This window comes from Mercenaria mercenaria, chromosome 3 (assembly GCF_021730395.1).
Source record: "Mercenaria mercenaria strain notata chromosome 3, MADL_Memer_1, whole genome shotgun sequence".
Classification (NCBI taxonomy): domain Eukaryota; kingdom Metazoa; phylum Mollusca; class Bivalvia; order Venerida; family Veneridae; genus Mercenaria; species Mercenaria mercenaria.
Window position 1 is genome coordinate 66,888,963 of NC_069363.1, and position 24,205 is coordinate 66,913,167.

The window sequence follows — 24,205 nt, forward strand, 5'->3', positions numbered from 1 at the left end:
TCATTTTTTCTCTTTTAGAAATAACGCATTTAATTAACGGTTACAAAATTGATGTAAATAAGTGATTTAGTGAATTCTGCGATATTCTACCAAACTGACAGGTTTAATTGCACGAGTACTTGGAAAAGACAATCGCTGTACTGGATAAAGGCTCCATTCAACTCGGGTGGTAATGATGGCAAGACAACAACAGAACACTGCGGCAGTTCTTCGCGGGACACTTCTGAGTGACACAGATGTGTAGACCAGAGAGAAGACCTGCCAGTACTTCGACGGCATGCAGAGAAGACCCCCGAGCCATTCAAACTTCACGCTCAACGTGAGGGGCGAGTGGGGAGGGGCATCAACACCACGGGAGACACCTTGCACCAGAGGCCTCAACCGCCCTTTTAACGGCGACCCTTGCCACACCTTCTCGTATTGTCTATTGGCTACCATGGGGAAACTGTCATTTAGGTCTCATTGGCCGCGACAGTGACCCACTTTCGGCATCAAAATTACTTATCTTTGGCATTATACTAGAGTAAATTGCGTAGAGGTAAATTCTCACCACTTTGGCTTCAAAAAACATCTTTAACGGCATGCCTGGTGACATGCTGGGGGTCTATACTCTACATAGCGAAAGCTATCCTGTGCCTGAAAGGGCGGATGGACCCTTATTAAACTTAAAAAATAGATAGATAGATAGATAGATAGATAGATAGATATACTTTGGTGATGAGCTAGCTTTTCACCAACGGGATCTGTGTGTGTCTGTCCGTGTTGATGCCAGTACATAGCACTAAAACGTTACAGTATGACACTGAATTAAGATAAATCTATTTAGCTTTAAGACAATTCGAATTAGTACGACCCTGGGTCAGACATATTCCAATTAGTATGACCCTGGGTCAGACATATTCCAATTAGCTTTAAGACAATTCGGAATTAGTATGACCCTGAATTAAGATAAATTTATTTAGCTTTAAGACAATTCGAATTAGTACGACCCTGGGTCGGACATATTCCAATTAGCTTTAAGCTAATTCCGAAATAGTATGACCCTCAAGAACCTGGGTCATACTAAATATGGTATGTCCGACCCTGGGTCGTACTAAATGAAATAGCTTTAAGCTAATTCTCAACCAGGGTCATAGTAATTGGAATATGTCCGACCCTGGGTCATACTAAATCGAATTGTCTTAAAGCTAAATCGGCATTTTCGATCCGAACGGTGCGCCATACCTTCCCCTCTAAAAATGAAAACTGAAAAAAAAAATTGCTCGTTTAATATTAAAATTTCGGAGTCACAAACGAGTAGAAATAATCTAGGTTTATCTCGAAGTCACAAACGAGTACATCTAGAAATAATCTAGGTTTATCTCGAAGTAGGTCTACATTAATTAGCATAATTTCCACTGATTTAACTTCACACAATTCATGCCGTACATCATAATCTTACAGTCATTAAGACAGCAGTGTGATAAACTAATAATTGCAATTTAATTTTGGCGCGCCTACGATGCCCGAAATTTGACAGCCTCATTCGTATCCTGGCAACAAATGCCGATCATACACACGGAAAATAACGTAAATTATCGAATACTTGCGAACATATCCTACTTCGTAGGGTCGTGGGGGTCAAATGGTCCAAATTTGGAAAGTGTAACAAAATCCTGATGCTGCACAAAATGGCTGAATGAATCAGTTGTTTCAATATTGTGCGAGATATATGTGATTATACATCTAAAGCGGATTTAAATCATACAGGTGAGAATGTGATAGGCTACATGTGTAAATATTTTACTCTATTCTGAATTTCTAGTATTAGAAACTTAATATGCAGGACAGTGGCGTAGCGGGGTAAGAACTTTAAATTAAATACCGCGTTGGATCAAAGGGATGTAGAACCAATTTTTAGAATAAAGTAAGACTGGGACTAATGTTTTAATAATTTTGTTTAGAAGATCTAAACCAGTAAATTGCTAAGAAAAGGACAATCACATAGATCTGCTAAAAAAAATAATTCTTTGTTACCGGTAACATGCTCAAATCAAAGCGCTGAAAGCACAGAAAGGTTGAAACCTTTAGAAAAACATATGGTTCTGGTTAGAAGTTAGTTCAATAACATTAAATTTGCACAGGGCGCCTTTTAATATTTGGACGTTCAACATGTCCCTGTGTCAAGTTTAATTGAATGACAGCCATTTACATAGCAAAAATTTCAACCTTATTTTAACGAAGTGTAATGTAGGAAAACTCTCAAACATGTGATATATTGGTTTACTGTAATTTAAACTGCGCCAGGAATTACTTCCCTGACACAGCACAGACTATTCTTGCGTAATTTAATTAAATATCATGAACAATACAACGCACCAGTAAAAAGAATCTGCGGCCAAAATCCGGAATTTTCAGAAAATTGTCGATTTTCGGGGGGTACCGTTGCTGGCCGTGTTGGTACAAATGTTTCAAAGTAGGTCGCTGCTCGGTGTTCAGGGACCATCCTAGCATCCATTGCAAGCAAAATATCCGGGTGTTCAGAACCACCCAAAATCCGGAATTTTCAGAAAATTGTCGATTTTCGGGGGGTACTGTTGCTGGCAGTGTTGGTACATGAAAGTTCAGAATTCAAAAGCTACACATGTATACCCTCTTGGCCCGCCCGCTTAGCTCAGTAGGTAAGAGCGTTGGTCTAGATCGCGGGGTCGTGAGTTCGATCCCCGGGCGGGGCGTATGTTCTCCGTGACTATTTGATAAACGACATTAGGTCTGAAATCATTAGTCCTCACAACCTTGGTTCATGGGGGAAGTTGGCAGTTACTTGCGAGAACAGGTTTGTACTGGTACAGAATCCAGAACACTGGTTAGGTTAACTGCCCGCCGTTACATGACTGAAATACTGTTGAAAAACGGCGTTAAACCCAAAACAAACAAACAAAATACCCTCTTGGATGTACCTCTGCGTGTCGGTCTTTGGATTATAGTATGTTATAGCGTTTCAAAAACTAAAGAACAAATCTGCAGTTGGCAGCAGGCAACAACAAATAATACACATTCTTGACCTAATCAATACTACTTTCTATCTTCACCAGTCTATTGTACATATAATGTTTGAGTGAATGTTTTCTTGACAAATCGTTATGTATTAAAAAATAAGGCTACTTATCAAGAAGAGCCATTTTGTCGACTTCCACAAATCAAAAACACAATTTTCAGATATATAGAATAATGTTTTGACAAATAAGAATCTTATTCTTAACTTAGTCTATAAGCTAGAAGACATACTTTAAAAAGTATTTCTATGTAGCTAGGTTCAAAGTATCGAGTAGAATAGAAAAATCTAATTATTTTTCAAAATTTAACACGATATCACATAATACACCACATTTCACAATTCTTGGAGCAACGGTTCTATAATTCTTCACATTTTTTCGAAATAAACTTCTTGTTTAGCCGACTCTAGAAATAAAATGTATTGATGTCACGACTTAAGTAATCATGACACCAAAACATTAAAAATGTTGCAACCCTACTTCTTTAATTCATGGGTTGTTGTCTTTAAACTCAGCTACCTTGTTAAAAATGTTTGTACAAACGACCGACCCTGCTAAAACAACAGTAGAAGTCAGTGGCGTCCACCAAGCTAGAAACTAGACCTGTATCTACCCCAAGATCCTGCTGTTTCGACTTCCATGCAGTTTTGAGATAAGAAAAAGAACTATACACCTGAAAATCGTCGGGAATAGACGCAAATGCTCCATTGCTATGCTTTGATTCAATTTTGCTTAAATGAAATCAAACAGTTTCATTTATCGGGGACACATATGTAGGCTAACATCGAGAAACTTCACATCAGGCAAACACCCACATTTGATATTCTAAGATAAGATTTATTAATTGAGTCGGAAAGACAATAACAAGTAACATAAGCTCTGATGAGATTTTTAACCGACTATAAATTCTCGTTAAGTACTGCTTTGATTCTATTTTACTTAATAATCTATTTTAAAAACTGTAGCTTTTACTGTTTTATTAACGTTTATCAAAATGACAACTTTCATGTGAATTTTTCAATTCAACAACAATTAAAATACAAATCCGAAACAGATGTAATGTTGTTAAAAGTCATAGTAAAGTACCGCTAATATCTAAATATATTCAGGATTTGCAAGGAATGTCAATTATTTATCTTGTAAGTACTAAAATAGGTTGTTGCATTAAATATTGAGACAAATATGTAAGTTAACCAGACGTGGACATGCAGCACGACCATTTGCTTAACCTTTAACATGTAGCTTTCAGTGTTACAGTGTTTGTTTTGGGTTTAACGCCGTTTTTCAACAGTATTTCAGTCATGTAACGGCAGGCAGTTAACCAAACCAGTGTTCCTGGAATCTGTACCAGTACAAACCTGTTCTCCGCAAGTACGGCCAACTTCCCCACATGAATTATCAGAGATGGAGGACGAACGATTTCAGACACAATGTCTTTTATCAAATCGTCATGGAGAACATACGCCCCACCCGGGGATCGAACTAGCAACCCCGTGACCCGTAGACCAACGCTCTCCCTGTCAAAGGAAATATTTGAGCCAGTAGTCAGCCAAATTAAAATCAAAAGCACACAGAGATCGCAAGTATGAATTAAATAAGTCGGAAAGTTTTAAGAGTCTTTCTCTGAATTCAACTGGCTTTGCACCATTGCATGGGCAGTGTTCAGGGCATGACCCCAAAAGATCCCAAACACTGCTTACGCGATTTCAGACTTTTATAAACGTTAAAAGGCAAATATTTCAACTGCTTATTTTTTACCACAGTAACTGTGATATGCTTTTCTACTTTAATGTCCTAAATAAAGAACTCGATCTCCAGTCTATTTGCGTTTTCATGAAGGTTTAATATTACAAATCAGAGCAAGTGAAATTTGACTATGGACAAGTGGGTTTTAAAGTGTCCGTGGACAAGTGAAAAATGTAAGGATACCCACACCCCTGTCCCGTCAGTCCATGCATTACTCCCCCTACCACACCACACACACTTTTCGTCCCTATTTACCGTCTGGAAAATATCATATTTAATAATTAATCATAAATCTAATCCAATTTAAACAATATCAAAAATATTCCATTAGCACCTCTATAAAAATCTCTTACACTATACGATATACAAGATTTGAAACAAACACAATTCTTCTGAATCAGTGTGTGTGTGTGCGTGCGTGCGTGCGTGTGTGTGTGAGAGAGAGAGAGAGAGAGATGGAGGGAGAGAGGGCTGGGGACTACAGAACTTCGAACATCGGTGGTATTAAATAATTTCTTATATAAATATAACAATTTTGACTTTTATACCGAGTTATTTTTGAGGGTTTATGCAGATTTTTCCAAACATTGCTATTTGCATAATATTAAAATTATGAAAAAATATTTGACTGTAGTGGGCATACATATAACATCTTGTGAAATTAATGACAAAGTTTGAAGACAATACCGCTTATAAAGTAATGTTTACAATAATCAGACCATGTACATGTCAACTCATTCATTTCTATAGAATACTAGTCAGTTAGGTGTTTATCCGTCACGCAATTTCGTGCAAGTTAGTTTTTTATCCATTCCTCATGTAAACTGAGTTCGGTTTTTATCAAATCAAAGTTAGGTTTTTATCCCTTTTCTCGCTGTCAGTACATTTGAACATGTATTGTGTCAACATGTAGTGGGTTAACAACATAGTGTAAACGGGCCTATAAAGCAGTATATCTTTGCTTTCAAACAACAAAATAGTCGAGGCATCAAAAGCATAGAAGTATTTTTAAAGATTTTTTGTAAAAGTTTTCATTGAAAAGGTTGCCTTGTTCGTCGTTTTTCCGCCTGAAAACACAAGGATTGATATATTTAACATGATACATTTTGAAATAAATATATACTTGATCAATGGAGATAGATATAACAACAGAAAATTCCTTTATACATCGTAATTACACAGAAAACAAAGTTGTATCGGCTTTACATCTGCCATGTTGGCACTGAGTTAGGGTCGCTGAACAGAGTTAAGATTATCCGGGTACATGGCGTGAAGACTGCTGAAATGCATTGTTTTGAATGCTATGGTTTCTCAGACAACCTTTGAAAATAATAATCTCTAATTGAAAATCTGTTCATTGTCTGAAAATATATAAAGTGTTAATGTTGCAATAACGAATGTACAGCATTGAAATGAAGGACTCTCGCATAACTTACTGTGTATGATCTAAACAGAAACTCTTGCTCCATGTTTATAAATTGACTTTTTAAATTAAAGCATTCAGTTGCATTTTTTGACCTATGTTCAGATGTCCTTGGTCAACATTCAAAACATTTGTTGACTCACTGATTTAAATGAAAATGATAAGTTATAAAATGTTTCAGCTGATTACTATTAAACATTTCAACTGCTTGTGGGATAAAACTTAAGCAGGCTGGTAACATTGCCCGATCGGGCTTATGACACAAAAAGTAATATTTCTTGAAAAATAATGAAGATATTTCTTTCAAACTTGGTCCATTTGTTAAGCATAACAAATGATACAAATTAGAATAAAAATAACTTGGTTGCCTTCAGTTTTGGTAGAATTATTTCCCCTTTTCAGATTTTTAAGACGCATAATTTTTGAAGTCCAAGAAAACAATGTTCTAATGCTAAGTTTAAAACAAAAAAGGGTTAAATGGCTTTCTAATGCTCTAAATTATTGCGCTAGTACATGAATGTAAGCATTTTACTCTGCTTTCACCTACAACATTATAGAGAAATGTTAGTCCTAAAAAAATTGCTCATACATCTGCACTAGAAACAAAGTATTTACCCTAAATATATAGAGTAAAGGTATTGGCGCACAAGTTTGGAGCACTGGAAAGCCATTGAACCCTTTTCTGTTTTAAACATTGCATTAAAACATAATACTTTTGGACTTCAAAAATTATGCATCATAAAAATCTGAAAAAGGGAAGTAATTCTAACTAAACTGAAGGCAACAAAGTTATTTCTATCTTGATAATCATTATATGTAACGCTTAATAAATGGACCAAGTTTGAAAGAAATATCTTCATTATTTGTCAAGAAATATTACTTTTTGTGTCATAAGCCCGATCGGGCGATGTTACCAGCCTGTTAAGGTAACTTGACATGAACAACCAAGATGGCGTCACAAAATTAGGGTTGGTCACATTATTTACCCCTATAGACAATATGCTGCTACAGAGGTCTAAAGATGCACTTTAATCATTTAACATACACATAAACAATTGTAAAAATACATTTAATTTATAAAATTATAAAATCAAATGTTATGAAACTCACCATGAAATCTAGCCAATTTTTGTGCGAATTTTGCGGAAAAGTTATGTATCCAAACTGAAAATAATTTATATCATCATATGTTTGAATGTGTCCTTCAGGTGCTCCACCTATGAGCAAAAGAACTTATCCTCTGAGTTTTATGCTATTTGCACTGGAATTTCATCAGTAAATTATAAATTTCAATATTTTGTTGCAAATAAATTCAGTAACAAGGGGCTATACAATTCCAAAAATATGTTTATTGTAAAACTCACCCAGTCCTATGAATGGAAAATGAACCAGAACATAGTTGATTTTGGGTATATTACATTATTTTTTATGACCCTTCATGTTCAAATGAAGAAATCCTTATCTAAACTGTCTCTATATTTTTTGGGAGGCAACAGAAAATCAAGAAAATGTACTTTATCAATAACATTAAACTTATATTAATTTAGTATGGCCTAAGATCCACACTTTCCATGAGATTTCCATGCAAGTCAGTAAAGTTTTGACATTGAGGGTTATTCAAACAGTAGCAAACACATTTGAAGTGGGACACAGACTGAAAAGATTGTAAATGTTTTATAAAATTTAAATACAAACAATGTAGAATTACTAAGAAATGAACACATCACTCAAAACTCTTAATATATGAGGATGTAAAGTCTCAGAAATAAGGACAAAGTAAACTTACATTTACTTTGAATTTTTTTAATGACCCTCATACTGCAAGCCGGTTTCAACTTTTTAGTGTGTAAAATATAGAAATTTATAATTTACTGATGAAATTCCAGAGCAAATAGCATAAAACTCAGTGGATAAGTTCTTTTGTTCATAGGTGGAGCACCTGAAGGACACATTCAAACATATGAGGATATAAATTATTTTCAGTTTGGATACATAACTTTTCCGCAAAATACGCACAAAAATTGGCTAGATTTCATGGCGAGTTTCATAACATTTGATTTTATATTTTTATAAATTAAATGCACTTTTACAAGTGTTTATGTGTGTGTTAAATGATCAAAATGCATCTTTAAACCTCTGTAGCAGCATATCGTTTATAAGAGTAAATAATGTGACCAACCCTAATTTTGCGACGCCATCTTGGTTTTCCCTGTCAAGTTACCTTAACACCCATTCTTGTCACATTGCATAATATTAATAAGAAAACTTAGGATTAGATTTCATTTAATGTGATAAAGGTACACTGGCCTCCACAAAATTTTATTACAAAAATCTGCTATTACCAGCTGAATACCTTTGCAAAGCCTTTAAGGTAGATAAATATCTGTTTTGTATAATTGATTACAGGTTTTACCTCCCCCTCAGGGTGTCGTTCAAGTCTAATTGTGACAAGTGTGTAATGTTAACTTACCCCTGAAAAATGAAGATGTTCTCACATGAATAATAGGTAGATAAAACCTGACTTGGTAGCTGAGATTATATCAAAGATTTATAATAAGATGTGGTGCAAAAAGCTTCTGAGTCAATCTGGCAATCCTTCATATCCATCACTGTTACATATTGTCATTGTGGTTTTCTTTGTGTGTTACATCTTAAAGTGCATGTTTTTGTTTATAATACAGCAACACAATATTTTATGTGCATGTTTAAGTTAATGTGTAATGCTGTTTTTCTCCCCTGTAAATTTTTTATTCATAAAATATAGTAGATAATTATGTCAAACTCACAATGTAGGTACAAAAAATAATATCTGGAAAAACAGCATTTGACTGCTGAAAAAGTATATTGATGTAGTAATGGAATGCCAAGATCTGTTTAAAAGTTTATTTTGTTGTGTTTGAGCCTTTTATATTCTACAGAGGTCTGCTGGTGTGTTATGGAATATCAGTTGATTTGTAATTAATGTGTCATGGCAAATTAGAAAACAAGGTGAAGATATTTCTCACAGGTATTATGACTCACCTGTATTCTTTCTTCATCTTCTGTGATGATCATTATCTGTCTAGATAGTCAGGCCACACAAGAAATGGTTGGGCTGCTGATGTCTCCCTATCTTTTAGGCTACACAAATGGTTACTGGGTTCCTATTGTCTCTCGCTAATTGTCAGGCCACTTGCATAATTATTAGGTTCCTGGTGTCTCCATTTAGGTGTCAGGCTACACTGATGGTTAGGTCACTGGTGTCTCCATTTAAGTGCCAGGCTACACAATGATGGTTAGGTTCCTGGTGTCTCCATTTAGGTGTCAGGCTACACAATGACGGTTCGGTTCCTGGTGTCTCCATTTAGGTGTCAGGTTACACAATGACGGTTAGGTCTCTGGTGTCTCCATTTAGGTGTCAGGCTACACAATGACGGTTAGGTCCCTGGTGTCTCCATTTAGGTGTCAGGCTGCACAAAGACGGTTAGGTCCCTGGTGTCTCCATTTAGGTGTCAGGCTACATAATGACGGTTAGGTCCCTGGTGTCTCCATTTAGGTGTCAGGCTACACAATGACAGTTAGGTCCCTGGTGTCTCCATTTAGGTGTCAAGCTACACAAAGATGGTTAGGTCCCTGGTGTCTCCATTTAGGTGATATTCTCTTTTAAACCTTTGACCACAAATGATGTAAACTAGTAGAGGGGATTTAGCTATACATGTATCATAATAATCTGTCACTAGATGTAGATGCAGATGGGAATGTCCGGTTTGAGGGTAACTGTTTTGGCAGTACCGAGGAAACAGTTACCTGAGAGCCGGATATTCCCATAAGCATCTACAACCTGAACCAGTGGTAGATTATTCTGTTTGCATACCGTTTTTTACAACTTATTGAACAAAAAAATGCAAAACAAAAGAAATCCTTTATAGTACTATTCTTTATAGTGGCATATTTAAACAAAGTGCAGGAATTTTGTGTAGGCAAACAAAAATGACAATAATTATGATGTTTCAGTGACGCACAACAACAAAGTTTTGGTTTAGTTTTATCATTTGTAGTGTAACATTAAAATATGTTTTTTTCTTAAAATAACTAATTTTGAATCGAGAAATATGCTATAAGGAACGAAGAGCAATTATCAAGGTATTTTATTTTTATCGCATTTTACATAAACAGTATATAATCAATATACGTATGTGAGTCATCTGGCATGGGGGTTCCAGATGGGTTTTGCCAGCATGGGCAAAAACACCAGAATGAAATTTTTCAGAGCATTTTACATAATTCTGGAGACATGAAAATCAACAGTATTTTTTAAAGGCTCAATCTGCACCTGGGAATAATTCTGCAAAACAAAATTAACGAATGTTTAATTAAAAGACACACATTTACTTGTAGGTCCATGATAATATAAATTAACATTTTGCTTAAGCATGACAGAACATAGGGAGGTGTGCTGATTAAACAGGAGGTAATAAAGTTATTTTTATCTGTTATATTGAAAGCAAAAAATCTTAAGTGCAAGTTATTTCTGAAAGTATTACTTTATATACTGGGTATCTGTACTAGTGCTTATTTTTTAAGCAGTGCACTTGTCATATCAATTTTGTATGATTACCATAAAACTTAAAGTGATTGTGAATAAAAAAAAGCCCAGCAGCATAGTTTGTTTCGGAGAGTGCAGATCTTCAGACTGTGGTGTCCCGAGTTCAGTTGCCTTGCAAGCTGTATGTGCTCTGTAATAGTTATTGGTCGTCCACATCTGATTCATAGGAGAAGATGGCAGTTACTTGTGACGAACAGGTTATTTCTGGTACGGAATACTGGACCATTGATAAGGCTAACTGCCTGCAGTTACATAACGGAATAATTATTGAAAACAGCCCAAAACCTCAAAAGCAATGAAATAAAGGTAAAGTATTAGAAATTTTGTTGTAAGAACTAATACAACACTAGAAAATTAGAGCCGTAATTTATTTTCCAAAAACTTCAGAATTTTCTATTTACCATTCAAGATTTACTTTTCTGATTTTGAAATCTTCCAGAGATAAGTCAGATGCAAACTGAGAAATAGATTAAGGAATGTTACCTTGCAGCCTACCTGTATGATTGTTGGATGTCTTTCACATCCTGTTTGTTTCTGTAATATTGTATTCTTATTGTAATCATTTTTACCATGTGTGCTTGTACTCTTCAGGTTGTTTTATTATAAGACATTAGGTTTGGAAAAATTGTACAGTAAAAATGTTTGTTTCTGATTTTACTGTCAATTTACTGTCAAATTGAGGTTGACTTGTTTGCTTAAGTGGGGAAGTTGCATTTTAGATGCAGGGAACAACTTTGCAACAGTACCAGATCTAGGAACACCAGTATCTCATCTTTATGTATCTGAAATATAGTTGAAAAATGAATTACCAGCAAAATAGAAACTAGCCCCATGAGTAGTTGACCACATCTCTACAAAATTGTTGTTTGTTGTGGGAAATAGTTTCTTTGATTATTACTATCATAGATAGTGCCAAACTGTATTTTCTGATGTCAAAATGCCAGGAGAATATGTAGTGTGCTTTTAGTATAAGATGGCTCTTTTACCCATACATTTGAATAATTTACTGGAGTGTTTACTTTCAGATTATTTCTAGTTCATTTCCCTCCTATAATGTAAGTTATTATTAGTCTGACATGCAGCCAAAATATTTACATAACTACTTTTGTAAGGTATTATGTTTCACAATTAAATAATGTAGACCAGTTAGCTTTTCCAAGTATTTACTGTTTTGATTAAATCAAAACTAACCTTTCTGTTTATTTTATGCAGTTTTTAACGGGGCAGTACAGTACAGTATATTGATTAGTTAAACCAGATTGTAGCGGAGGCAATGCATGGCTGCTTGCATTTCCATATATGATATAAAACATTTATATACAAGACTGTTTTACCTGTACTTTAACCTAGGTAGGTTTTCACTACAGGTGTGCCCCCATACATAGTCGACATCTACTGTATGCCCTCTGGATAATTCTTACTTCTTTGTTGATAAATAATGTTGTAAGTTAAACTGTGCATATTAATAGACTTTTTTTTTTGGATTTTATTTTGTTTATATCTTTAAGATTTGGTTAAGACAAAAAGTACAAAGTTGTTTAGCTGGATTAAATTTAAACGTTGTGGAAGTTATTTACTTGCAGAAATGGAGTGACTTCACAGTGGATGATTAGCTAAGTTAGAGGATCGGTTTAACCCATTGTAGCTGTAAGAAGAGTGGGTGGGATATTTTGGCAAGGTGCATACCGGTATTTGTTTGTGTTATGGATATATGGTACTTTATACTTATCTAATAGAACTGTTTTTATCTCTGGTGAAAGGATCTTGTCTTGTTTAATGAACATTATTGTTCTAAGGTATGTCAGCTTGATATTTTATCCAGATTTTAATATATTCGACAACTGTCAGATAAGGTATTAATCTGATTGTGTTTTGCATGTACAGAATTTGATATTATTAATGTTGATATTGTATGAGATATCTGTATTTGTAGAGAGATATCTCTGTTTGTGGTGAGATATCTGTATTTGTGGAGGGATATCTGTATTTGTGGAGGTGGCATATGAAATATCTGTATCTGTGGAGGTGGATATCATATGAATTATGAGAAATCTGTGGAGAGATATCTGTATATGTGGAGAGATACCTATCTCTGTGGAAAGATATCTATCTGTGGAGAGATATCTTTATTTGCGAAGAGATATCTATATCTGTGGAGAGATATCTCAGGGCTTTACATCAGAAAATTGGGAAGACGCCTAGGCCATTCAATTTGGGAAATTTATGCGCGATGATTGTCCATTTTGGGAAAAATAATCCAGTGGAAGTAAACACCAAAAGACCAATAAAATTTATCTCCCCTGAAACACAGACTAAAATCCAGGCCAACGGATAAGACTGGTAATGCGTCACACCTGGATCGTGCACTGTTAGGTAGTAGTGCAACAAAAAATTGATACCAGACAAACGCTTCCTCTGGAAATTTATACTACAATTTAAACAAAATCTTAACCATCTGTTGCATGAGTTTTGGAAATCTTGCCTTGCATTTTGGGAAATATCTCTGCCACAGTTGGGAAAAAATAATATATTTTTGAATTGGGAAGAGGCCTTTTATAGGCCTCTGTTATATAAGGATGAAAAGCCCTGTATCTCTGTCTGTGGAGAGATGTCTCTATCTGTGGAGAGATATCTGTATTTATGGAGGGATATCTATATCTGTGGAGGGTTATCTATATCTGTGGAGAGATATCTGTATTGGTGGAGAGATAACTGTATTGGTGGAGAGATACCTGTATCTGTGGAGAGATATCTGTATTGGTGGAGAGATACCTGTATCGGTGGAGAGACATCTGTATTGGTGGAGAGTTATTTATATCGGTGGAGAGGTATCTATATTGGTGGAGAGATATCTATATCTGTGGTGAGATATCTTTATCTGTCGAGAGATATCTGTATCTGTGGAGAGTATCTATATTTATGTCTCCTCTCCCCTCTGGGGGAGACATATTGTTTTTTCCCTGTCCGTCCGTCCGCCCGCCCGCCCGTCCGTAGGTCACACTTAATTTCCGAGCAATAACTGGAGAACCATTTGACCTAGAACCTTCAAACTTCATAGAGTTGTAGGGCTGCTGGAGTAGACCACCCCTATTGTTTTTGGGGCCACTCCGTCAAAGGTCAAGGTCACAGGGGCCTGAACATTGAAAACCATCTCCTATCAATAACTGGAGAACCACTTGACCCAGAGTGTTGAAACTTCATAGGATGATTGTACATGCAAAGTAGATGACCCCTATCGATTTTGGGGTCATTCCGTTAAATGTCAAGGTCACAGGGGCCTGAACATTGAAAACCATTTCCGGTCAGTAACTTGAGAACCACTTGACCCAGAATGTTTTTGGGTCACTCTGTTAAAGGTCAAGGTTACAGGGGCATTGAAAACCGTTTCCAATCAATAACTTGAAAACCTCTCGACCCAGAATGTTGAAACTTCATAGGATGATTGTTCATGCAGAGTAAATGTTTTTGGGGTCACTCCGTTAAAGGTCAAGGTCACAGGGGCCTGAACATTGATAACCATTTCCGATCAATAACTTGAGAACCACTTGATCCAGAATGTTGAAACTTCATAGGATGATTGAACATGCAGATTAGATGACCCCTATCGATTTTGGGGTCACTCTGTTAAAGGTCAAGGTCTCAGGAGCCTGAACATGGAAAACAATTTCCGATCAATAACTTGAGGACCACTTGACCCAGAATGTTGAAACTTCATAGGATGATTGAACATGCAGAGTAGATGACCCCTATTGATTTTGGGGTCAGTCTATTAAAGGTCAAGGTCACAGGGGCCTGAACATTGAAAACCATTTCCGGTCAGTAACTTGAGAACCACTTGACCCAGAATGTTGAAACTTAATAGGATGATTGGACATGCAGAGTAGATGACCCCTATTTATTTTGAAGTCACTTGATCAAAGGTCAAGGTCACAGGAGCCTGAACAGTGACTGGAGAACCACTAGGCCAAGAGTGTTGAAATTTAGCGGGATGACTGGACATGCCAAGTAGATGATCCCTATTGCAGCCAACCATCAGTGTCTCTTTGACTTTTGCTCCTGACCCCTATTGACTTCTTGCTTATAGGACTTTGCATTGGGGGAGACATATGCTTTTTTACAAAAGCAATTTCTAGTTGTAGAGTGATATCTGTATCGGTTGAGAAATATCTATATCTGTTGAGAGGTATCTGTATCGGTAGAGAGCTATCTGTATCTGTGGAGAGATATCTGTATCTGAGGAGAGATATCTATATTGGTGGAGTAATATCTGTATTGGTTGAGAGATATCTATATTGGTACAGAGCTATCTGTATTGGTTGGGAGATAACTGTATCGGTGGAGAAATATCTGTGTCTGTGGAGAGATATTTATATTGGTGGAGAGCTATCTGTATTGGTGGAGAGCTATCTGTATTGGTGGAGAGATATCTGTATCGGTGGGGAGATAACTATCAGTGGAGAGATATTTGTATGTGTGGAGAGATATCTGTATCTGTGAAGAGATATCTATATTTGTGGAGAGATATCTGTATCGGTGGAGAGATATCTGTATTGGTGGAGAGATAACTGTATTGGTGGAGAGATACCTGTATCTGTGGAGAGATATTTGTATCTGTGGAGAGATATCTGAATTTTTGAAGAAATATCTGTATTTGTAAAGAGATATCTGTATTGATGGAGAGATATTTATATCGGTGGAGAGATATCTGTATTGGTGGAGAGATATCTATATCTGTGGTGAGATATCTTTATCTGTGGAGAGATAGCTGTATCTGTGTAGAGTATCTATATTTGTAGAGTGATAGCTGTATCGGTTGAGAGATATCTATATCTGTGGAGAGATATTTGTATCGGTGGAGAGCTATCTGTATCTGTAGAGAGATATCTGTATCTGTGGAGAGATATCTATATTTGTGGAGTGATATCTGTTTTGGTTGAGAGATACCTATATCAGTGGAGAGATATCTGTATTGGGGGAGAGCTATTTGTATCGGTGGGGAGATAACTGTATCGGTGGAGAGATATCTGTATCTGTGGAGAGATATTTATATCAGTGGAGAGCTATCTGTAGTGGTGAAGAGCTGTCTGTATCAGTGAAGTGATATCTGTATCTGTGAAGAAATATCTATATCTGTCGTGAGATATCTTTATCTGTGGAGAGCTATCTGTATCTTTGGAGAGCTATCTATATTTGTGGTGTGATATCTGTATTGGTTGAGAGATATCTATATATGTTGAGAGATATCTGTATCGGTGGAGAGCTATCTGTATCGGTGGAGAGATATCTGTATCTTTGGAGAGATATCTATATTTGTGGAGTGATATCTGTATTGGTTGAGAGATATCTATATCTGTTGAGAGATATTTGTATTGGTGGAGAGATATCTGTATCGGTGGAGAGCTATCTGTATCTGTGGAGAGATATCTGTATCAGTGAAGAGATATCTATATTTGTTTAGTGATATCTGTGTTGGTTGAGAGATATCTATATCTGTTCAGAGATATCTGTATTGGTGGCGAAATATTTATATCTGTGGAGAGATATCTGTATTGGTGGAGAGATATTTATATCTGTGGAGAGATATCTGTATTAGTGGAAAGTTATCTATATCTGTGGAGAGATATCTGTATCCGTGGTGAGATATCTGTATCTGTGGAGAGATATCTGTATTTGTGGGGAGAATTACCTGAATTTGTGGAGAGATCTGTATCTGTGGAGAGATATCTGTAGTTATGAAGAGATATCTATATTTGTTTAGGTGAATATCATATGAGATACCTGTATCTGTGGAGAGATATCTTTATCTGTGGAGAGATATCTGTATCTGTGGAGAGATATCTGTACCGGTGGAGAGATATCTGTATGTGTGGAGAGATATCTGTATCTGTGGAGGTGGATATCATATGAGATATCTGTGTCTGTGGAGGTTGTTTGCTGTGCTGTAAAATACCAATCACTTGAAGTCATACACGAAGGACCAAAATGCTGCGGTTATCTTTGGTTTCCAGTAGTAGAAAATATGTGGTAAAAGACTCCTTTTACTGGAGCACCAATGCTCGATGCTCGGGAGCTTTGTTACATTGTGTCATTGTCTCATCATCTATAAGGAAAGCTGGCTGTATTTTACCTTCTGATGACTGTCACTACCTTGAGTCTTATAGACTTGAGGTGCATTAAGGTGAGAAAGAATACTAAAAGGCTGATTCATCCAACATCAACTGAAGTAAAAATTTATAAGGTAAAAGGTGAAGAGTAAGGAAACTTTAAAAGGAAAAAAACGTCACTCTTTTTATATCATGCGAATATCTCTGATATATCAGATTATGGTGATTCGCTATATGTCCAAGAGATTGCAAGAGAAACAAATATGGTGCTTTCAAGCTGGCACTAGAATGGTTTCTCGTTGAAGTTTTCCAGGGTTTCAACCTTTTCAATTACTTGGTTATTAATGTCATGGATGATGCCAGAGACCACAGAGTCACATCATCATCAAGCGAAACTCTCACAACCTCCGACCTTCTGTTTTGTTTAAGACATGAATGCACAACAACTTTAAGGACGTATGCTAGAATTTGATGCGAAAATTTTCCCAATAACAGAATTTCTTTAAACTTTGGATATTGAAGGACAATCATCTAAGAAACAAAAAAATGCAATAAAAATCATAGGTCACCGGTATCAAAAAAGAGTTATCTGCCCTTGAAAACGGCATTTCCCCCAAAAATGACGTTTTCAAGCGGCACTAAATGTTTTCTTGAATTTCCGGGTGTAACCTATGATTTTATTGGTATTATTTTGTGTTGCTTAGAGATGCACATCAATATCCAAGTTAAACTCAAATTCCGTATTGATTTTGCATTAAGACAGAATCTACAACTCTTAACAGGGCTTCTTTATGTAAAGGAAGTGTCTAGGGGTAAAGATCAGTTCCTGTAGACAAGCCTACTAGGAGTAAAGACCTTCTATTTCCAGATATTGTATTTACTTTTTATTGTTTAGAATGTTGGAAATGAAGTGAAATATCAAACAAGATTTATCAATTTTACCTAAAACTTGAATATAGAAACTAAAAAATTTTCTTACCATTTTAAAGAGTTTTTAGAGTGACTCATGATTATATGTATGTTTGCAATGTGTCTATGATTTCCTTATCAGATTGTCTTATCATGATTATCAGCCATATTGCAGCATCAGGGCCAATATTTATCCAGCTAATATTTACATTAATATTATACAAATATTAGGTAGACACAGAGGCTGGATTGTACTGTAGCTATAAATATCTCCAGTAAGTGTAAGGAAAGGAAATACCAGTGGCATACATCCAAGTAGCTGTTGATGATTATCATTACATAGGAATGTAAGAGCATCTTACAAACTCTCCTACATTGGAGACTGATAATGTAATACAAAGTTACACAGAGGAGGTGCAACTTGTTTGTTTAGAGTTACGTGATTCAAGTTATTCCTTAAAATGTAAGAACAAAAAAAACAGGATAGTTTGGATTTATTTTTTCTGTGTATTACTGAAACCTGATCACAAAGGATGTTTTAGTGGAATATTTTATGCTTGGTTTTATTTATTTACGATTTTGTGTTTTCTATTGATAATTTAAATTGAAATACATTGTTTATTAATGAAATAATCTACAATATTGAGGCTATTGTCTCGAAGTTGTCAATAGTTTGCAGTTTTAAATGAACTGTTTAATCATAAAATGTTAATAGACTAAGAAAAAAACAACATAGAGGTGTTTTTATCTTAAACTAGACAAGGAATATCCTAGAGCTAAGAATTTTAAAGAGTTTTTTTCTGGGATGCTACTACTATGAAAGATGAAATAACTAAATAGGTTTTTATATCTATACTTGTGCAGTAAATTTCCAGTCAGACGCCCTTCTTGCCAGAAAACACAATAAACCTGTTGTTGCTCAGATAATGTATACTTCTGGTTGCTTATTCTCTGTGATGACAGGAAAATAATGTTGTTTTCTGACTCATTACAACTGCACTGAATGAATTAAAGTACCTGTAACATCCTGATCACTTCTGATTCTACTGTTTAATTATGTTGTCATGGTAACTGATATTAAACAGGAACAGGTGGTGTTAGCAGACAAGTTACTGCCAGCAGTGCTTCTACCCTTCTACTATCAATTCTTGAGATTTTTTGTTTCCATTTTTCTCATGGTGTAAATGTCACTTTTCAATCAATCTTGAAACTTACTGGTTGCATGGGAACTAGATTCCGGACAGGACCAGCTTCCAGACAAGTAAAATGAAATAGTATAATTCCCTTTATTCAGATTTTCAGTTTTTATATCTACAAGGAAACATTTATTTACAAATATGTATTTATCGAAAATTCTAAAATGATGTACGACCAGTGGTTATGTAAATATAGAATGTTTAATTTTACAAAGTTTTTGATGTCATAGGTAGGAAATGGTTTGATGTTTGTCTACAAGTTCTCCAGTCATGGAGCTTTTGCAGATATATTCTAGGTGGAGGATACATGCAGATTGTTGGACTTCTGGCCATAACTAAATACTGTGAAATTCATAAAAAATTAAGTTATCAAAATGAATACTTTTGAAGATGTGAAGAACGTTTTTTTTTTTATTTTGAGTGCAGCAAGTATACAGTGGGGATAAATACAGGACTTGACTGTATTTTGTTACACTGCCTGTATGTTACTAATCATAAGAAGTCCATTGCACAACCCAGAAATAAGCTATTTTGTCAACCTGATCAATTTTGTAAAAGTACTTTGGATTAGAAATATATTGATGTACTGGCCTACAATGTAGTAAAATTAGGTTGAAATGCAGAATATATCCAATATACAAATTGTATGAGGTTAGAAAATATACGGAATGCTGCTTTATTTTAAAACATGCTGTATGCACACCTGCAGTGCTATATGCAAGCTCAAAAAGAAAACATTATTAAAGTGAGCAACAGTTTTCATATTCAGTATTTAGTGATTCAGTATTTAGGTGACTGTATCTAGTAGACTTAATGGACACAATAGAAATTTTTATACAGGAAAATTTTTAACAGAAATTTAAAAGTTGTCTTTATTTCAGACGCAACTATAAAATTGAACTTTGTTATTTTTCTTGATATTTACAGATACGAAGAAACGGCTTGGACAAGATATCTGTGATAGGATTATATATTATCAGTGTAAATAGACTTTAAAATGTGGAGACCTATGATTTTAGTGACTGTCATAGCCATGGCAATGGTGGTGAATTGTGTAAATGTATTCGATCCGGATAATATCAAATGTTGCGAGTGTAAAACTATGATGCCAATAATATCGAAAGATGTTGACCCGCAAATTCTTCCTTCACCATTTATTATAAAAGTAGCACCAAATACTAGGACATATACTCCGGGTCTAGATATCAATGGTAAGTGTTACATCTTCCTTACTTATTAATATACACAAAGTCTAGTTATTATTGATAAATATTTCATTACCCTATTTCACAAGAACATACAGGCCCAAATCTAGATATCAGTGGTAAGTATCATAATATTACATAGGCGTAGGAGCAGGGGGGGCCAGGGGGGGCCAGGCCCACCCAAAGCTAGGAGAGGAGGGGCCAAAGTATAGTTTGGCCCCCCGAATATTTTGGAAAAGAGATATAAATTGCAGTCTAATATAACATTTACTTAGCATCATATAATTCTTTTCAACCTGATTTCTGATTTGCATTTGGCCTTCTCTTGTATTCTGACTAAAAATGTCTCTTTCCTTAGTGTGAGTACTGAAATCTGTACGCGCCACGCCAAGAATTGTTTACATTTTATAAAAATAATATATCATTGAGCACAGTCACTACAGTTCCGGTTTGAGCGTCTGCAAAATCAATGTAGGGCTAACTATTAAGCCTGTTTACGCATGTAAACGTTATGTATTTTTTTGTTTTTCATTGTCCATTCAAGGGAAATGATATTTTCACAACTTTATACCACAGTTAGACAAATGCAGTGCTAACTGATTGTATGTCCAGGGTTTCAACAGAAGAATGTAAAAAAAATGGCACACTTAATTAGAACAATACATAATATGACTGATTAAGACAGTTCAGTGCCTAGTAGTATGTGTATCATCAGAATAACTCAATGATTGCTAAAACATAAAGGTTTAATCCCTGTACAAGGCTTTGAGTCTTTGTCACGAATAATGCACCGAGGATACCTTGCTGCTAACCCCCCTTCCCCCCCCCCCACAAACCGCCGGTCAAAAAGGTTTGGCCCCCCGCAAAGTTAAACTCGCTCCTACGCCCATGTATTATCATCCTATTTATACTGAAAATACAGACATCAGTGGTAAGTGTTGTATCGTCCTAACATATTAGCACTGCAACAATTACACACCATGTGACAAGTGTTGTATCATCCTAACATATTAGCACTGCAACATACACACCATGTGACAAGTGTTGTATCATCCTTACATATGAGCACTGCAACATACACACCATGTGACAAGTGTTGTATCATCCTAACATATTAGCACTGCAACATACACACCATGTGACAAGTGTTGTATCATCCTAACATACCGGTATTAGCACTGCAACATACACACCATGTGACAAGTGTTATATTAGCACTGTAACATACACACCATGTGACAAGTGTTGTATCATCCTAACACTGTAACATCCACACCATGTGACAAGTATTGTATCATCCTAACATATTAGCACTGCAACATACACACCATGTGACAAGTGTTGTATCATCCTAACATACCGGTATTAGCACTGCAACATACACACCATGTGACAAGTGTTATATTAGCACTGTAACATACACACCATGTGACAAGTGTTGTATCATCCTAACACTGTAACATCCACACCATGTGACAAGTATTGTATCATCCTAACATATTAGCACTGCAACATACACACCATGTGACAAGTGTTGTATCATCCTAACATATTAGCACTGCAACATACACATCATGTGACAAGTGTTGTATCATCCTAACATATTAGCACTGTAACATACATACCATGTGACAAGTGTTGTATCATCCTAACACTGTAACATCCACACCATGTGACAAGTATTGTGTCATCCTAACATATTAGCACTGTAACATTCACACCATGTGACAGGTGTTGTATAATCCTAACATATTAGCACTGTAACATACACAGTATTGTATAATCCTAACATATTAGCACTGTAACATACACAGTATTGTATAATCCTAACAAATATATTACCACTAAAACCAGGCCTGTTTTCGGTCTGTTTGGGAAGGTCATCAACTCTGGTTGAATTGAAAAAAAATGTCATTAAATACTCTTTATGAATATAGTTTCTGGATATTTGTAGAATGACATTTTTAGCTCATCTGTCTGCCCATATGTTCATTACCTGTCTGTCCAGACTTCTTCAAACAACATCTCGCATGAAACTGTGTGATGGAAGTTGATGAAACTTGGCCTAGATTTTCCTTCTTAGGTGGCCTTCTTCCAAAATTGTTCAGACAGTTCTGCTTGGTTGCACATAGAGGTCACCATAGCTAAAAATAGAATTTTTTTTCAAAAACTGCTAGTCCGATTTTGAAATAATTTCACACAAATGGTCCTTAATGTAACCCTCTACCAAGATTGATCTAATTATTCTGATTCCTGCCACTGGGCATGGTCACTTTTCCATATATGTATATAGTGGAATCTTTAAAAATCTTCTTGTATGAAACAGTAGGTCCAGTTTTAAAATAAATAACACAAATGTTTCTTTGGTGACCCTTTAAAAGGATTGTCAAGAAACATGGTTGCTAAGGGTGTGTGGTCACTTTTTCTTATATTTATGTAGTGGAAACTCTTTGATATTGTCTCTTAGTATCCCTTGTCATCATTTCCCCAACGTCTTACCCCACCTACCAAACTTGCTGACAATGTTTGTGGGCATAATATCTCGGCCAAGTACAATAACCACCCAAATCTCCTCAGGCACTCTTGAATTATGCCCCTTGAATTAGGCCAAGTTGATGACAGGCGTATTTTGTGACAGTCTGGCACTCTTGTCTTGACGGAAGACACTGGCTCTTCAAAATAATTTCTCAGACATTTTCCTTGCATAACCATCTGCCAAAGCAGGGTAAGTCTTGTGATCTTAGGCCATCATGGCCCTCTTGTAATTACATGTACTGTTGTTTAATTAACTCTAAATTCACAGCAGCAAAGCAATTATTGTACAACAAAATTCCTAAACAAAGCTTATAATCATTTGGAAATTTTTAGTTCAGACTTTGGAAAAAAACAAAACTTTTTTGCTTTGGGAATACATCCTTTAACTGGTACTGGAGGTAGCTTTATGGGGGGAAACCCTGAAAACTTACAAAGCAAGTGACAAGTTTGTATCATCCTAACATATTAGCTCTAGAACATACACACTAAGTGACAAGTATTGTAAATCTGAACATATTATCACTATAGTGTAACAGTACTATTTTGTTTGTTTATTTCAGTAAATTTAACATCTATAGACGAGAATCGAGAATTTCGTTCATTTATGATACAAGCTCGTAGAACGGACCCATCTCGAAACAATGATGAGCCAATTGGATCTTTCACATCTCTAGATCCCATTGATGCCATTCAGAACTGCGGCAGTACATACGGGGTAAGTCTTCATGCACATAGCAGTTCTAATTATTACAGTAAAGTATAGTATGAGAAATATATTCATATGATTGGTAGGTGTTGAGGTCTATGGTTGACTTTTTTTCCTGGCACAGCACTACAATATATTGATACAATGATGATTGATTATATCAGACAGATGTGTATTTGTATAAGGAAACAGTCATTTTTAGCTCACCGGAATCTGAGTTATTGTGACTGGTCATTGTCTCGCATCTGACGTTGTCCGTCAACATTTGCCTTCTTAACACTCTAGCAGCCACATTTGTGATCCAATCTTTATGAAACTTGGTCAGAATGTTTGTATAGATGATCTTTAGGTCAAGTTCGAAACTTGGTCTTGTAGGTTCAAAAACTAGGTCAGTAGGCCAGATCAAAGGAAAATCTTGTTTACACTCTATAGAGTCCACAGTTTAAGTTTTAAACTCATGGGAATTGGTCAGTATGTTTGTCTTGATGACCTCTGGGTCGAGTTTGAATCTGGGTCATGTGGGGTCAAAAACTAGGTCACACGGTCAAATCAAAAGAAAAGCTTGTTAACACTGTAGAGTGGCAGTTGTAATCTAATCTTTATGAAACTTGGTCAGAATGTTTGTATAGATGATCTCTAGGTCAGGTTCGAAACTTGGTCATGTGGGATCAAAAACTAGGTCAGTAGGCCAGATCAAAGGAAAATCTTGTTAACACTCTAGAGTCCATGGTTTAAGTTTGAAACTCATGAGAATTGGTCAG

General features: G+C 35.8%; 1 protein-coding gene across 6 annotated transcripts in view; it reads left to right on the plus strand.

Annotated features, from left to right (window-relative positions):
- Positions 1–1,596: 1,596 nt before the first annotated feature.
- Positions 1,597–24,205, plus strand: part of LOC123524489 (putative ferric-chelate reductase 1 homolog) — a 51,134-nt gene continuing 28,525 nt past the window's right edge. Inside the window, exons 1-3 of one of the 6 annotated variants that reach the window (XM_045302732.2) lie at positions 1,597–1,749; positions 19,926–20,209; positions 23,299–23,453. In XM_045302732.2, coding sequence (XP_045158667.2) covers positions 19,996–20,209; positions 23,299–23,453 — 369 coding nt within the window. In that variant the 5' untranslated portion in view covers positions 1,597–1,749; positions 19,926–19,995. Of the gene's footprint in view, positions 1,750–12,118; positions 12,233–12,277; positions 12,586–18,113; positions 18,266–19,925; positions 20,210–23,298; positions 23,454–24,205 lie in introns of those variants that run through there. The other 5 variants (XM_045302735.2, XM_045302734.2, XM_045302736.2 and 2 more) reach the window with 5 other exon arrangements.